Here is a 16,216-nt window from a genome sequence, read left to right on the forward strand (position 1 = left end):
CACATCTTTAGTCCAAGATACCTAATCACTGAACTACATATTCGGCTAAGTCTTGGAGAACAGTGATTGTTAATCTGATTATATCAGGATAAAATTAACTTCTGTTGAGGATTTACCAAGCATTTTTTAATAGCTCCAATTACCACACAGTGCTTTAAGATTTGGAAGTAAAACAATAAGCAAAAACCCAGAAATTCCTAAGTATATGAGCTTTAGTGTTCAAAATATGAGAGAAGTTTAAAAAAATATCAAAAAAACACTAGGAAACCCTTGTGTTAGTTATTGTTATTTTAAAATGTTGTTTTAATTGTAATGTTACTAGAAGTGGGTTTGGTGAAGCATATGAACCATCTGGTGTTATGTCCTTCTACAAGAAAAAAAAAACTATGCCATTTAGAAATGGTAGGATATGGGCCAGGGTGATGACTCATTAGGTAAAGTTCTTACCCCCAAGACAGACAGCATGAGCGCCATCCCACGGACACACAAGGTAAGAGGAGGGGAGGTAATACTGCATACCTGTGTCATCTGACCTTTGTATATGTGTAACAGCACACATCTGACCCCAGTACACACACATAGTATATAAGTAAATAGGGCTCAACAAAGAAGATTTTAAAATTGTAACAACTAATTAGGAAAGAGTTACAAAGTAACTTTTCAGAATTTTTGAATGCTTAGCAAGTTAAGAATGTGTGTATTGTTTTCAACAGTTGTACAATCTGGGAATTACATAACTGTTACCATTGCACTACCTGCAAGAATTTGTAACTACAAAGGACCTTAGACACCAGTTCTCTCATATAAAGCACCTTGTCTAGAGAGGAGCAGTGGCTGAAGCAATGTGCATAGCTTTGCAAGACAGTGAATGGAGGCCACAGAACCCAGCAGCAAAGCCTGCTTTTCCTAGCTGATCTGGAACAGTCCCATTTTCCTTTGCGGTGCTGCCACAACAGCTGATTTCTTTCTTTTTTTTTTTTTTTTTTTTTCCTTAGGCTGAGTAGAGGGAAGTTGAGTCTCAACCATGAGGGGAAATGCTAGATGCTCATATGAACCATTATCGATAGCATCAAAAGCCAACTGCAATTCTGATTTCACAATGGATTTTCTGGCGAGTTCAAGTGTGACGCTAGCGTGGTGTTCTAAGGCTAATGGAGTCTGTATTATTTCTGAGCTTGTTCCATTCACTGCAAATAAAATCATTCCAAAATATTCTCCTGATTGCTGGAGTTTTGTGTATAAACATTCCCAAAGATTATCAGTGTCTTATCCCTCCCCTTCCCAAACTTCAAAACCTTGTGAATATGGGTCTTTCTTGTTCTTTCAATACATGAACCAACATGTTAGAATTTCAGGACTGCCTACAAAATGTAACGATTTTTCACTTTAGGAGTCTTAGTTCCAGAAATCTCTGGGGGAGTTAAAGTAACCTCAGTGAAACTATAGTCCGTGATTTGTAACAGATTTTAAATGAGAATATTATGAGCAAGTGTATGTTAAGAAATTAAGTGACCTAACTGAAGAAGATAAATTCATAAAAAAATGCACTATTGTTTAAGAAGGAACATGAACAAAACTGGACATGGTAAAATTAAAATGTAAATCAAAAACTTCTTGATCAGATGACTTCCCTAGGGAATTATACCAAGCATTTAAATGAGTATTAATGTTAATCTTTCTCAAATTCATCCAAAGAATACTAAGAGGAAAACACTTGAGAACTCACTTTATGAAGCCAGTATTACCCTGATGGCAATGGCAGTTAAAGACCCATCTACAAAAACCACAGACCAACATCTTTCGTGAGTGTTGACTCGCACAGTCCTTAGTGACATTATAGAACCCATATTCACCAGCACAGAGAAGGGATTAGGGACCCTTAAGATGGCTCAGAAAGTAAAGGTTCTTGCCACCAAGCCTGGAAATCCGCATTTGATCCTCAGGACCCATATGATGAAAAGTGAAAATGAACTTTGCAGGGTTTCCTCTGATACCTACAAATGAACCGTGGCTTACTCACACCACACACACGTACACACACATGTGTGTGCATGCACATACACAAATAAACAAACAAAAGCAGCGTAAAATATAAAACTTGTGCAACATTACCAAGAAAGGTGCTGTTGTACTGCAAGAATTTCCAACATGGAAACCAAAGTGATATGCATTTTAAGAAAAAAAAGAAAAGCATGATTATCATAGCTGACATTTTTAAAGTATGTCATGTGGTAAAATCACTCAACACAATAGATTAAAAGGTTTCTCCCATTATAAGAAAAGCAATAGTTAGCTTAATATTACTAAGAATAGAAAGCTAAGACTGTCCTACCTGATCAAAAATAAGCCAGGATGCCTCCTTTTACGAGTTCTATTAGACATAGTAACAGAAGCTCCAGGTAGATTCCTCAGGTAAGATAAGAAATGGAGCCATCCAAGTTGCACAAAGGAATGAAATTAGCCAATGCTCACAAATGACACAATTATATATCTAGAAAATACTAAGAATTCTACACGTACAAAGTGCTAACGAACATTATTCTACTCTGCAAAGCTACAGGATTCAAATTCTGTACATAAAATTTGGTTATAATTTTTCAATTTTTATTTTTTTAGGAACAAAAACAATCTTTTTTATTATTCATACCAATCCAAGTTCCCATTCCCTCCCCTCCTCCCATTTCCTCCACATAACCCCACCCAACTCCCTACCCAATCCACTCCTCAGAGAAAATAAGGCACATTGCTTCAAGGAATGTCCAAGGCCCTCCCTACTATATCTAGGCTGAGCAAGATATTCATCCAAAGAGAATAGTTTCCCAAAATGCCAGTACAAGCAGTAGGGATAAATCCTGATGCCACTGCCAGTGTTCCCCTCAGTCTTCCCAGTCATGCAACTGTCAACCACATTCAGGACTACTTTGGTCCTATGCTTGTTGCTTTCCAGTCTGGCTGGTGTTGGTAAGTTCTCATTAGCTCAAGTAAGTAGACTGTATTAGTGGGTGTACCCATCATGATCTTGACCTCTTTGCTCATATTCTCACTCCTCCTACTCTTCAACTGGACGATGGGAGCTCAGTCCAGTGATGTGATGCAGGTCTCTGCCGCTGTTTCCATCATTTGCTGGATGAAGGTTCTATGGTGATATTTAAGATATTCATCAGTCTGATTACAGGGCAAGGTGAGTTCAGGCACCCTCTCCTCTATTGCTTAGGGTCTTAACTGGGGTCATCCTTGTGGATTCTTTTTCTTTAATTTATTTATTTATTTATTAAAGATTTCTGACTCTTCCCCGCCACCGCCTCCCCTTTCCCTCCCCCTCCCCCAATCAAGTCCCCCTCCCTCGTCAGCCCAAAGAGCAATCAGGGTTCCCTGCCCTGTGGGAAGTCCAAGGACCACCCACCTCCATCCAGATCTAGTAAGGTGAGCATCCAAACTGCCTAGGCTCCCACAAAGTCAGTTCATGCAGTAGGATCAAAAACCCATTGCCATTGTTCTTGAGGTCTCAGTAGTCCTCATTGTCAACTATGTTCAGAAAGACCAGTTTTAACCCAGGCTTTTTCAGACCCAGGCCAGCTGGCCTTGGTGAGTTCCCGATAGAACATCCCCATTGTCTCAGTGTATGGGTGCACCACTAGCGGTCCTGAGTTCCTTGCTCGTGCTCTCTCTCCTTCTGCTCCTGATTTGGACCTTGAGATTTCAGTCCGGTGCTCCTATGTGGGTCTCTGTCTCTGTCTCCTTTCATCGCCTGATGAAGCATCTCTCAACCCAGATGCACTGGATACTTTTTAAATTTATCAGGGTCTTTGGTATTTTTCAGTAATGATTTGTAGTTTTGAATGGATAAGTCTTTTGCCTCGTGGGTAAAATACATTTGAGATAAGGCTTCCTTCTACAGCTCTGACTGTAATGAAACTCAAAATGTAGACAAGTCTGGCCTCAAACTCATAGATATCTTCCTGCCTCTGCCTCCCCAGTGCTGGGATTACTATGCCTATCCAGCAATTGTTTTCTTAATTTTATTTTTATATTTTATAAGGAGCATAAAAATATAACCAAGTTTGCATTTCCACCAGCAATGCATGAGTGTTCCCCTTACTCCACATCCTCCCCAGCATAAGCTATCATTGGTGTTTTTGATCTTAGCCATTCTGGCAGGTTTAAGATGATATCTCAAAGTTATTTTGATTTGCATTTCCCTGATGGATAAGGATGGTGAACATTTCCTTAATTGCCTTTAAGCCATTTGAGATTCTTCTGCTGAGAATTCTCTGTTTAGTTCTGTACCCCATTTTTTAATTGGGTTCTTTGGAATTTTGATGTCTATTTTTTGAGTTCCTTATATATTTTGGAGGTCAGATATTTATCTGATGTAGGATTGGTGAACATCTTTTCCCAGGCAGTAGGCTGCCTTTTTGTCTAATTGACTGTGTCCTTTGCTTTACAGAAGCATCTCAGTTTCAGGAGGTGCCATTTATTAATTGTTTCTCTCAGTTTTTTGTGCTACTGGGGTATTTTGTAGCTAAACTTGAACTATGAAGACCTTAGTATCTCATTGCCCTCCCATGCATAATTCACATTTCTCTATATTATTTTGGCCATCTAAGTTTGAAAAATTCATAAGGTAAATGCATCTAACCTTCTTTTTCTCTCAAACTCTTTAACACCATGGCTTTTCTGGCATCATCAGGCCTAGGGATGCCCTCATGGTCAAGGAAGTCAGATTAAAGTTTAAACTCAAGATTAAAACCTAGTCATTAAATAAAACCTAGTCTAGGTCCATCTAAGGCGGAATCCAAATTATAGAAAGTAATAGTCAATGACTGCAGTACTTGTGCTTCTATGTTTGTATAGAGTCTCTCAGAAGTTTGGAGTGAATCGTGTCTGGACTATAGTCTAGAATAAGCCTATGCTATACAACATGTATGTATATAAAATGGAAGAGATCACTAATATGCTTATTGCTATGTCTCGTACACTGTAAAGATTTGTTACTCATATAGGTTTACTAAACCACTGACTGGCCAGTAGCCATGCAGGACGTATAGGTGAGACAACCAGACTAGGAGAATTCTGGGAACATGAAAGGCAGAGACATAATCATCAGCCAGATGCAGAGGAAGCAAGATGAAAATGCCTCCCTGAAAAAAGGTACCAACCCATGTGGCTAAACATAGATAAGAATTATGGGTTAATTTAAGCTGTAGGAAATAGTGAATAATAAGCCTGAGCAATAAAGCCAAACAGTTTATAATTAATATAAGCCTCTGTGTGTTTATTCGGAACTGAATGGCCATAGGACCAGGTGGGACAAAAACTTCTGTCTACAGTTTATGTAAATGAATAAAATCCCAAAGTGCCCTCCATTAAAGAATCTATGGTTGAATCTATGTATGGTTTATTTCTAATTGTTCTATCCAATTAGACAATGGAATTAGATATATATTCTTACACATTTCCCCATTGCAATCAATGCATTTGAGTTAAAGTTATGAGCTGCCTATTAGACAATCTCTCTGTAGGAAGAAGGTTCTGTCTGTTAGCAACTCCCAAATAAACACACTGATGCTTATACTAATTATAAATGCTTGACCAATAGCTCAGGCTTATTACTAACTAGTTCTTGCTATTTGAATTAACCCATATTTCTTATTTACTCTCTGCCACATGGCTCATGGCTTGTTCCCTCATTTTCTATATGTCCTACTTACTCTGCATCTGCTAGCATCTTCCCTGATGCCACCCTTCTTCATTCCAGCATCCTTAGTTTGGTTGTCCTGCCCATACTTTCTGCCTAGTTCCCAGGCAGTCAGATTTTTACTAAACCAATTAGAATGGCAAATCTTTACAGTGGACAAAAGGATTATTCCATAGCACCTCTCTCTTTTAATCTCATAAAATAGGTTTTCTCATTAATAATTTATTACAGTTTTAGTATATAGTAGTTATTTAATACTTAAATTACTGCTTCTCATTAAAAATATTCTTAGTTATACCTAACTTTCACTCCTGTTATAAAGCAAAACAAAAACATAAAGGCTCTGGTTTTGAAAGTAGAATTTAAAAAATAAAAATCTAAGCCGTTCTTCTATTGAAGGACATATAGGTTGTTTCCAGGTTCTGGCTATTACAAATAATGCTGCTATGAACATAGTTGAACAAATGCCAATGTCATATGATAGGGCATCTCTTGGGTATATTCCCAAGAGTGGCATTGCTGGGTCCAGGGGTAGGTTGATCCCGAATTTCCTGAGAAACCGCCACACTGCTTTCCAAAGTGGTTGCACAAGTTTGCATTCCCACCAGCAATGGATGAGGGTACCCCTTTCTCCACAACCTCTCCAGCAAAGGCTATCATTGGTGTTTTTGATTTTAGCCATTCTGACAGGTATAAGATGATATCTCAAAGTTGTTTTGATTTGCATTTCCCTGATCGCTAAGGAGGTTGAGCATAACCTTAAGTGTCTTTTAGCCATTTGAATTTCTTCTGTTGAGAATTCTCTGTTCAGGTCAGTGCCCCATTTTTTAATAGGGTTAATTAGCATTTTAACGTCTAGTTTCTTGAGTTCTTTATATATTTTGGAGATCAGACCTTTGTCTGTTGGGGGGGTGGTGAGGGCTGCTGAGAAGCCAAGGACAATGCCACTGGGTTTTGGTCCTACTTCAGGTTCTGGCTTTGTGGGAGCCTAGCCAGTTTGGATGTCCACCTTCCTAGACCAGGATGGAGCTGGGAGGACTTTGGACTTTCCTCGGGGCAGGGAACCCTGACTGCCCCTCAGACTGGAGAGGGAGGGGGAGAAGAGTGGGGGGAGGGGGGAAAAGGGAGACAGGGAGAGAAATGGGAGGCGGGGAGGAGGCAGAAAAATTTTTTTTCAATAAAAAATTATATTTAAAAAAATCTAAGCCGTTCTATAAAGAAAGAAAAGGGAAAGCAAATAAAGAAGGAAAAAAAAAGACTTTTCCAGAAGATATCAAACCATTCTCTGCATAGCATCTCTCAGAAAATCAAAGAATTCAATAGAGATCAAGATGTGACATTTTAAGAACAAGGTTATATTGTTCACTGGTTGTCTTGAGTGATCCAACTTGAGATGGAACTTTTGTACTCTGTCTGTTCTTACACCACTTCTTCACATAATGTCTTGATCAACCATAGTTTTTCTGCAAGTGTAAGTGACTTACTATATTCAGTATTCTTTCAAATGATTTGTACAAGGGCTGCTTCTCCTGGTGGCAAACTAATGGTGTAAGCATCCACAAAGTGATTCAACTATGTACAGATTTCAAAGCAACTGGGAGAGGGAATCCACATAACAGGCAACATTCTTACATTTTGATTCTTTAATTTATCAAATTGTTTTTGTCATAGGAAATTATTAGTCTTCCCAAAACAAGAAATTTATTAAAAGCAAGACAACTAAGAAATAATTATTTTGTGAATTCAGAAACAAATCATGTCTTGTGTGGACTGAGTTTCTACATTCTCTGACATAAAATAAAATGATAGAAACTTTCCAAATTACATTAACTAAACAGAGACAACAGGAGAATTTGTTGCATTTTTAAATCCATTTCACAGAATCAGCACTGAAAATAATGTTTGAATTTAAGTTGGCCATTTTGGAACCTAAAAAGAAAAAGAAACAGTTAGATCATTATACTACAAGTCTTATATGAAACCCGCCAGGGTTCCTCAAAGTAAGAGTTTTTGTGTGGTGGACTAAGCATGGTAGGTTCTGTTTTCTAAAGGCAGGAACTATCTTAGTCCCACACTTTCTAGCTCTCCATTCTTTTCTGTAGACTGATGAGCACACTTGTTCAATGTGCTTCTATAAAAACAGAGATGACATGACAATGGTTTGTGAAAAACAGAAGCAGCCTTATCTATCTTAGAGTGAACTGACATCATTGCCAACCTGTCATCTAGAGAATAAATAGATTTTGACCCACTCTACTGGCTTACTCCTGATTTTCTTATTTATGCCTCACTAATGGTACCAACTCTCATTTAGAACTGTATGTTCAGCCAAGTCTTCATGAAATAGGCTTTAGAGGCTGAGTAGCCACCAAAGCAGGTTCTGTATATTTTCCAACACTGAGCTCCCTAGAGAAGTATCACTTTTGACGATACATGTAGACATCCTCTGATACTGCTCATTGGCCCTGTGATCTGTCTACTAATAACTTCTGCTGAATTTAATCCCCTTGGTTTGTCCCTCTTGCATCATCTTTCCTTCCTTTCACCATGTTCTCATTCAAATGATAGTTTTGGATCATTTCTACAAGAAGAAAACTGTTTTTATTCTGTTGTTGAACTTTAATTGGAATGGTTTAGTATTGTTTCATTAATATAGAGTCCATTGCTTATTTTGTGATCAAACAAATGCATGGATGTTCAGCTTAAGTTAAAGGTAAAAGAATGGAAATATATTCATTTATACTTTATACTGATTCGTTCCATCTTCATTTATTTTATTTTTCCTGAATGATTTGTGGTCATAACAACAAAATCTAGAAAGAATAAGTAAATGTCCCACACAGATAGAAATAAATTGATAATCTAAGTGGTGATGATACATGCATTTAACTCCAGCACTTAGGAGGCAGAGGCAGATGAATCTCTGAGTTCAAGGCCAACCTGATATACAGACTGAGTTCCAGAACACCCAGAGCTACACAGAGAAATGCATTCTTGAAAAATTGGAGTGTGTGTGTTTTTGTGTGTACATATATACACATACACATGCACATATATATTTTTTGTAATAAAGATACTATCTTGTAGAAATTAAAACCAAGAGCAAAATTGTCTTTAAACAAAACTAAACAGGGACTATGGTTTTCCTGGGTTTATTTGATATCTATATGTCTTTGTGATCATAGAGAATGATACTAAAGATATTCCACCATGAAACCCTTTTGAATGGTGATTTCGTCATATATAAATAACATTCAAATCCCACATTGTTTCAATGCATTAAGTTATTGTCAATATTGTTTTTCATGGAATTATTGACTAAGGCAAAATTATTTAAGAAGAACAAATATAAAGGATTTTTGTTTGCTTGTTTGTTTGGTTTTTACCTTGATGCAGTGCAAAAAGCTAAATAATTATCGTAGGTGTTGCCATCTGATCCACAAACAGGTAAGTAATCTTTGGTACAATCTATTCTTGTATCTCCATCAGAACAATCAGTCTATAAAAATCAGAGATATTTTTAAAAAGTAAAAACAATAGTGACAGAAATAGAAGATTTTTATCTCCCACATGCTATGAATATCCTGATGTACAAAATTTATCCAAGTTGCTTTTAGATTTGTATATCTGGATATTCTGATTTGAAAATCAGAATATGAATATGAGAATAACTCCTGAAACTTAGACAGGACTCTACAATAATTTCTTTTTTGATTAATTCATAAAAGCAGTCACACCACAAGTTCAATTCACATGTTTTTACTTTCATTTCTTTTACCCTACATTGAGCAAACATTATCTTTGACAGGACAATTGCACAATATCCCATGTAAGTATCTGGTTTTAGGCACTTCTAATGGTTCTCAAATGCTGTCTTGAATCCATACAAAAACATTAGTCGTTTTTCTTGAAGATTAACATTCTAATCTTTGTGGCCTGGGAGACTAAATGTTTCTGGCTTCCATCTGTTACCCCACCATCTTCACCTAGAACATTTTAACTCTTTTGTGGCTTTCAGGTTAAAAGCCTTTTCTATTTTGTCAAAATCCATACCACTTTTACCATGTTATATATAGTTTATTTACTCCTCGTTTTCTGATCTCCTCACTTATCAGATATTTCTTCAAACACTCTGAGCTACCACAAATTAGTATTCTCCATACTCCCTCATACCTAACACTGCACTGATAGAGAAGGCAGCATTTACAATCATGCGCTCTGATGTCATCACAAATTGAAAGGTTAAAAGTTTTGTTTTGTTTGTTTTAAATCAATACATCTTGTGTTAATCTTTTTGGTACTATAAAATATATTATGATTTGTGTAGGTTATAATCATCCAAATGGAAGCCCACCTTACATCTCTCCTCATACTTAACTTTGGAGCGTGCATCTGCAATCAGAACAGAGGGGAAAACAATAACAACAACAATAATGACTATTGGACATTTTAAATTAAAATGTGGTGTTTAATTGCAACCAAGATTCTCTATAGTCCTAGACTACATAAACACACAAGAGAGAAGTGATTAAGTTGCAATATGCAAGCATGTGTATGACTGCTATAACCTTACTGATGTCATAAACTCTAAGATACTAATGTGTGTAATTCTAGGATAGCTGTCAAAATAGATCTTTCCCTTACTTCACAGATAAGGAAGCTGAAGTTGAAAGAGAACAGTGACTAGCATGAGGTTTACATAAAGCCTTAGACTAGAACCTCAAGTAAATTCCTTACAACCAATCTAGTTTAGTACTTTTTTAAAAGTATCTTTTTTTTTTTCTATGAAATACCTTAGATTCAAAAAAACCCTCAGGATCAGCCGGGCGGTGGTGGCGCACGTCTTCAATCCCAGCACTCGGGAGGCAGAGGCAGGCGGATATCTGTGAGTTCAAGGCCAGCCTGGTCTACAAGAGCTAGTTCCAGGACAGGAACCAAAAGCTACGGAGAAACCCTGTCTCAAAAAATCCAAAAAAAAAAAAAAAAATCCTCAGGATCCTCTCAGTTTTTCCCAGTTGGTTCCTCTATTTTAGCATGGCCCAATTATTGCAGCTACTGAATGATCAAAGGTTTTTCAAGGACAAAGAAATAAATACTTACCTGAGAAAGGGCTAAACATCGACATGATTAGTAAGATAAACTTGATCACCGGAATGAAAGCCATTTGGTCCGATATCAGCTTTCAATGAAACTAGGAGAAAACAAATGGATTGAAATATCAAATCATTTAACAAATCTTACAGTTAACACTAAGTAGATGATGAAACGGTAGCACAAGGCTACTTCTCAGTCTTACCGAAGATAAAGAATGCAGCGACAGAGAGTTGAACGTTGTGTATCACGATTTGTCAAAATGACAATACACAAAGAACTTAGGAAACTGCACTAAAAAAATATAGTGATCAGCAAAAATGATAACAAGACATCCTCAGCCAACAAGAGATTAGCTGTCTGTCCCAATTTTTTAAAATAGACGACATTTTGCATCATTTTGTTAATTAGCAGTAGTTATTGGAAAGCCCATGTGGGCAGGCTCATTCCCCTTTGTTATGAATTGGTATCTCATGTTCACACAAGTACCGTATTGTATGCAGCCATACACCTAATGATGTATCATCAGGTTGTTTCCTGGTTGCAGCTTTACAAGCCAAGTGATTATACATCTCATACACAACTGTGGTATTTTTGCTCCCTCTTCAGCAGCTCAGGGGAATGGTATGGTTAACTCATTGCAGTTAAAGATTTTCCTTTTGAATTTCTACCAAATGACAACTTTTAAACGAAAGTCCAATACAACAACTTTTTCATTCCTGTTAAACATTTGAACTGTATCTAAAACGTTTTTACTTAACTAAACATCATAAAGGTTTTGGCTAAAATTTCATGAGGTTTTATACTTAGCTCTAAGATTTTTTTTAGTTAATTTCTGCATATTTTACAAATAAAAAATCCATTTTAAACACAAAGGTACTTAAAGGTTCAAGCACTATTTCCCTAATAAATTGCTCCTTTGATTGTGTCAAAATCTCTTGTACATATTCATTCAAATGATGATAATCTTGTTCTTTACTGATATCCATTGATCTAAATATTGCATTGAGGAACACATCAATGTCTTGATTATTGTAGTATATAATAAATATTAAAAATAGATGCTCTCAAAACTTTAAATCAATATGTTGCCTTTATCATTTTTTAAAATCCATGTGGATAACTGGGGTGTTTTGCCATTATATGACTTTTAGAATATGTTTGTTCATTTCTGCTATAGAAGTTTCTGTTAGTATTCTAATAGGGATTATTTTGTTCCTGTGAAAAAAAAAATTGCATCTTAACTCAAGTTTTAGTGGTCACTGAAAGTTTAAAATCCTTTGTTGCTGGGGACCATGTGACTTCTTCAGGAGACATGACCCGAGAATAGCACAAAAAAGTTCTTGTTATGTAGTCCACAGGATGATGGGGGGAAACCTGGCATATTCCCCATAGGAGGTAGGATGGTATAGAATGAAGAATGGATTGATTCAGCCTTGGCTGATGAGTTCATTGTGAGAGCTTAGAGTTGACTAGAGGTGAACATTGACCACTGGAGCTAAAATTCTCTTTCATTTTGTATGATGCTGTAACTGCAAATGCTGCTAGCTAGACACACTGTTTTACCTGTAGGTGTACCTAGCTAGGAAATTTTCTTTGTTACTTGCTATATTGCTAATGCTTCTATTATTGAAGCTATGAATCAAGTCGGTGATGATTAATGGTGCAAAGGGGGGTGGAAAGGAAAGGAGGTGAGGGAAAAAAACCAGCAACTATTTAATTATTATTAGAAACTTAAGGAAGCAGATATGATTATAAAAATTTTCATGAAAACTATTGAAACTGTACAAATAAAAACAGCTCAGGCTCGACGAGACTGCTTGTTTGAAACAGGTGGTCAGAGTTTCATCCTTACTCTGACTTCACACATCCGACCCAAGTCATCGGACCCACTGGGAATTAGAAGTTAGTCTCCCGGCACTTTGTGAGATTTATTTCATTCCTGGTTGAATAGTGCGATGCATAATGCAAAATTCTACTACAAATGACTTTAAGGTTTTAGTTTTGCTGTAACTCTCCAATATCCATACATATAGAGCAGACCAGTAATAACAGGGCACTGAACTCTCTTTCAGTTCTTTGACACACTCATCTTAGACTTTCTAAAATAATTGCGTGTTTCATTACATTTTCTACAGACATGGCAATTTTTAGTAAGAGGGAAACTACTTTTTTCTTGCATTACGAGAAATTATACTTTTCTTTCTTCTCCATGTTATTGGGTAGATAATCCATAAGAATTATAGCCAAGAAAGTAAAAAACTAAAAACAATTTTCTTGCATTTTTCTTTGGCTTAAAAGCATAATGAAAGTTTCAGAATTCTTTCAGAGTTTATTTGTCATGATTGGGTTGTTTGCTTCTTTCAGTTTCTGCGGATATTTGGCTCTATACCAACAGTAGTCCAATCCTCAACAGTAATATATATATGTATGTATATATATACATATATATATATGCACACACACACTTGGTCCATATTTTTAGATGTGTGTCAAGTGGTCTTTTATTTCCTTAGTGCATGGAAATGATTACAACTACTAACTGAATTTTGCTACTATAAATTACATGGTTTGATCTTCAAATGTTAAATACACATTGCAATGTGAAATGAATTTTACTTGTATTATATACTTAAACTGATATTTATCTTAGTTGTTTATTTCTGCATCTATGTCTGTGGTGGTTTAAAGGAGAATGAGCCCTATCTGAATCTCTTTCTCTCTGTCTGTCTCTGTCTATCTTTCTCCCTCTTTCTCTCTCAGACTACTTATGAATCAGGATGTAAACTCTCAGCCCCATAACTACCTGCCTACCACCATGCATCCTTCATGATGATGATGGACTAATCCTTTAAAACTGTGAGCAGGCACCAACTAAATGCCTTCTTTGTAAGAGCTGACTTGCTCACGGTGTCTCTTCACAGCAATAGGACAGTAATGAAACAGTATCTAAAAATCACCAGTGCAAAATTAGTGTAATTACAACTGATTATGAACGAGGTTCATAGATGAATCATAAAAAGCATTGAAAAGCACTCTCTCTTCTTCAACCAACATCCTATGGAGTTTTATATAGAATCACTGTCATTTCTTTATCAAACAATTATCAAAAAAAAATCGAATATTCTCCTGGATACTTGCACATTTCTTTCTAAGCCTACAGTTTATGCTACATCTGAGTATTCAGCATGCAGCACCCCGCAGGCTATCTACGGTACTCATATGTCAATAATCCCATCACAGCTGCTTACGCTTTCCAGGACGATAGAGACTCAAACTGGAGCCCCTCATTCTAGAAGTACTCATGCCAGACTTTCAGATGAGTTCAGTTTGGGTTCAAACCACCACTTTGTAATGCAGTGTCTTCCCAACTAAGTGAAGTTAGTACATAGAACAGTAAATTAATGCCCAGCTATAAAATGGAGCAAAGTCTAATAAAAATACAACACTGTGTGAGTGGATCCTGACCATTGTGCCATTTGATGGACAATTAAGGAAAAAGTGTAGAACGATCCCGAGAAATCACAGTAAGACCATCTCCCTCAAGTACCATCAATACTATTTGCCAACATTGCTTCATACAGTCAGTCTGAATTCACATTATTCACTGAGCACTGCCTCCCTACTGCGTATATTTCTGTAGCTTTGGAGCCTGTACTGGAACTTGCTCTGTAGACCAGGCTGGCCTTGAATTCACAGAGATCCACTTGCCTTTGCCTCCCAAGTGCTGGGATTAAAGGCATGTGCTACCACCACCCTGCAATATACTTCTTTACAATCATGTCCTCCCCTGCTTCAGTCAGAGACCCTTCTCAGTAGACATCTTTGTCCCTCTAAGGCTCCACTATTGTCTTTGAGCACTTTCTTCCATGACCTTACAAGATACCCCCACCAAAATCTTTTTTATTCTTTCTTACCCAAGCCTTGAAATAGCCAGTTTTCAAAGGCCTTTTATTCCCTTTGATTGAAAAAGTATGTTAAACCAAGTCTAGTTGGTTATTGCTGGTTATCGTTTACAGGTCCCCTTGGATGACAGAGCAAAGAAAGGGCTATTTATTAATGCTACTGTTTCCATGACTTGTAAGATGTTCTTTGTACTCCCTTCCCAAAGTTTAGTGCTGGCAGGACAGCTGGTCTAACCGCCTAGAGTACTAATGAAGATGGATCATTTGCTCTCACCTGCCCTGATGCGCTTATGCAACAAGAAAGAATGCAGGAGCAGAGAGGCCTCCTGAGATGTAGGACACACAGGGAGGACCGCTTTCCCACATTGTCCCTAAGGCCTGAGGACTCTACTGACTTTAGAATCTCAGTGCCTTCTTTGGGAAAATGAAAATTGTCCTTTCTAGGATGAATACTAAATTCTACGAACACAAGTAGATTCAATAAGACATACCTCAGAGAAGGTGGTGAAGACAGAAGTTAGCTGGCAAGGAGAAGGGCAATTTTGTTGTGCTCTTTCAAGAGCGATCCAACCAGAGAATTTTTTTAATTCACCTGTGGGCTTGATTTGCATAACCCTGGTGGCCCAAGATAAAGAGATACATGTGTTCCTCCTGGAGGCCTTAAAGTCGCTCAAGCAAAAGCATCAGATAATTTTCAAAGACGTTCCTGCATAGGGGGTTGTAGAAAATTTGCACTCATAAACGCAGAACGATGAAGATAAGAAAAATAGCATAATTCATGATAGATCAAAACGGAGAGAAAAGCTTCCAAGCAAGGGCCTGGGAAATTCTCAGAATTTCTCTGTACTAAAGGTACTTTCGGCTTAACCAGAGTCTTTTATTTTTATATTTTACCACTTTGGATCAGATAATTGTAGATTTAACTGAAGCTATGAAATAGCTGATGCATTTGTAGGACTCTGAGGACAGGATCCCTTTCAAATGCTATGCAGAGAAAATGCGCAGTACAGCAACTTCTGTGGACTTCTGTTTCTATCCATGGATCACATACGATGGCATATATATATATTGCTTATATATGTTATATATTATATATATATTGCTATATATAATATTATTATATATATAATATATATATTGCTAATGTTTGTGCCTATATTTTATCCTAGAAAATGAGCATACGTATAAAGTTACCCTGAAACCTATCTGTAAGAGTAAAGAATTTCACAACACACATTGTTTACTAACACACTGTTTTTAGTTACACTGGGGAAAAAATATAATATGATCAATGCATTTGATTCCTGCAAAGGATACTTAGTACTTCAAAGACAGGAAAGTAAGCCCACCCAGCTGAAAAGGCTTTTGTCTTTTATACCTGACTCAAGGAGGAACCTGGGTGTTTCTCAATGGTTGAGGTTCAACCTTATGATCTATATTGGATTAGTTAGCATATAAGAAGAAGGGAAAGCCTTGGGAATGAAGTGTGGTATCTGGAGCGTGGAGCAGCTTGGCATGTATG

At 37.1% G+C, this 16,216-nt stretch overlaps 1 protein-coding gene across 2 annotated transcripts; it reads right to left on the reverse strand.

Annotated features, from left to right (window-relative positions):
• Positions 1-7,418: 7,418 nt before the first annotated feature.
• Positions 7,419-15,265, reverse strand: LOC126494010 (ovomucoid-like). Of its 2 annotated transcripts, none has more exons than XM_050131171.1 (5): positions 15,186-15,265; positions 10,799-10,889; positions 10,053-10,090; positions 9,085-9,197; positions 7,419-7,627 (listed from the first exon to the last, which is right to left on the reverse strand). In XM_050131171.1, exons 2-5 carry the CDS (start codon positions 10,860-10,862, stop codon positions 7,582-7,584), a joined length of 261 nt encoding a protein of 86 aa, XP_049987128.1. In that variant the 5' UTR covers positions 10,863-10,889; positions 15,186-15,265; the 3' UTR covers positions 7,419-7,581. The 2 variants fall into 2 exon arrangements, with proteins under 2 accessions (XP_049987128.1, XP_049987129.1); XM_050131172.1 differs by lacking the exon at positions 15,186-15,265 and adding an exon at positions 10,995-11,079.
• Between the last annotated feature and the right edge of the window lie 951 nt (positions 15,266-16,216).

This window comes from Alexandromys fortis, unplaced genomic scaffold, assembly GCF_014885135.2.
Source record: "Alexandromys fortis isolate MF-2015 unplaced genomic scaffold, M_Fortis_MF-2015_v1.1 scaffold_368, whole genome shotgun sequence".
NCBI classification, from domain to species: domain Eukaryota; kingdom Metazoa; phylum Chordata; class Mammalia; order Rodentia; family Cricetidae; genus Alexandromys; species Alexandromys fortis.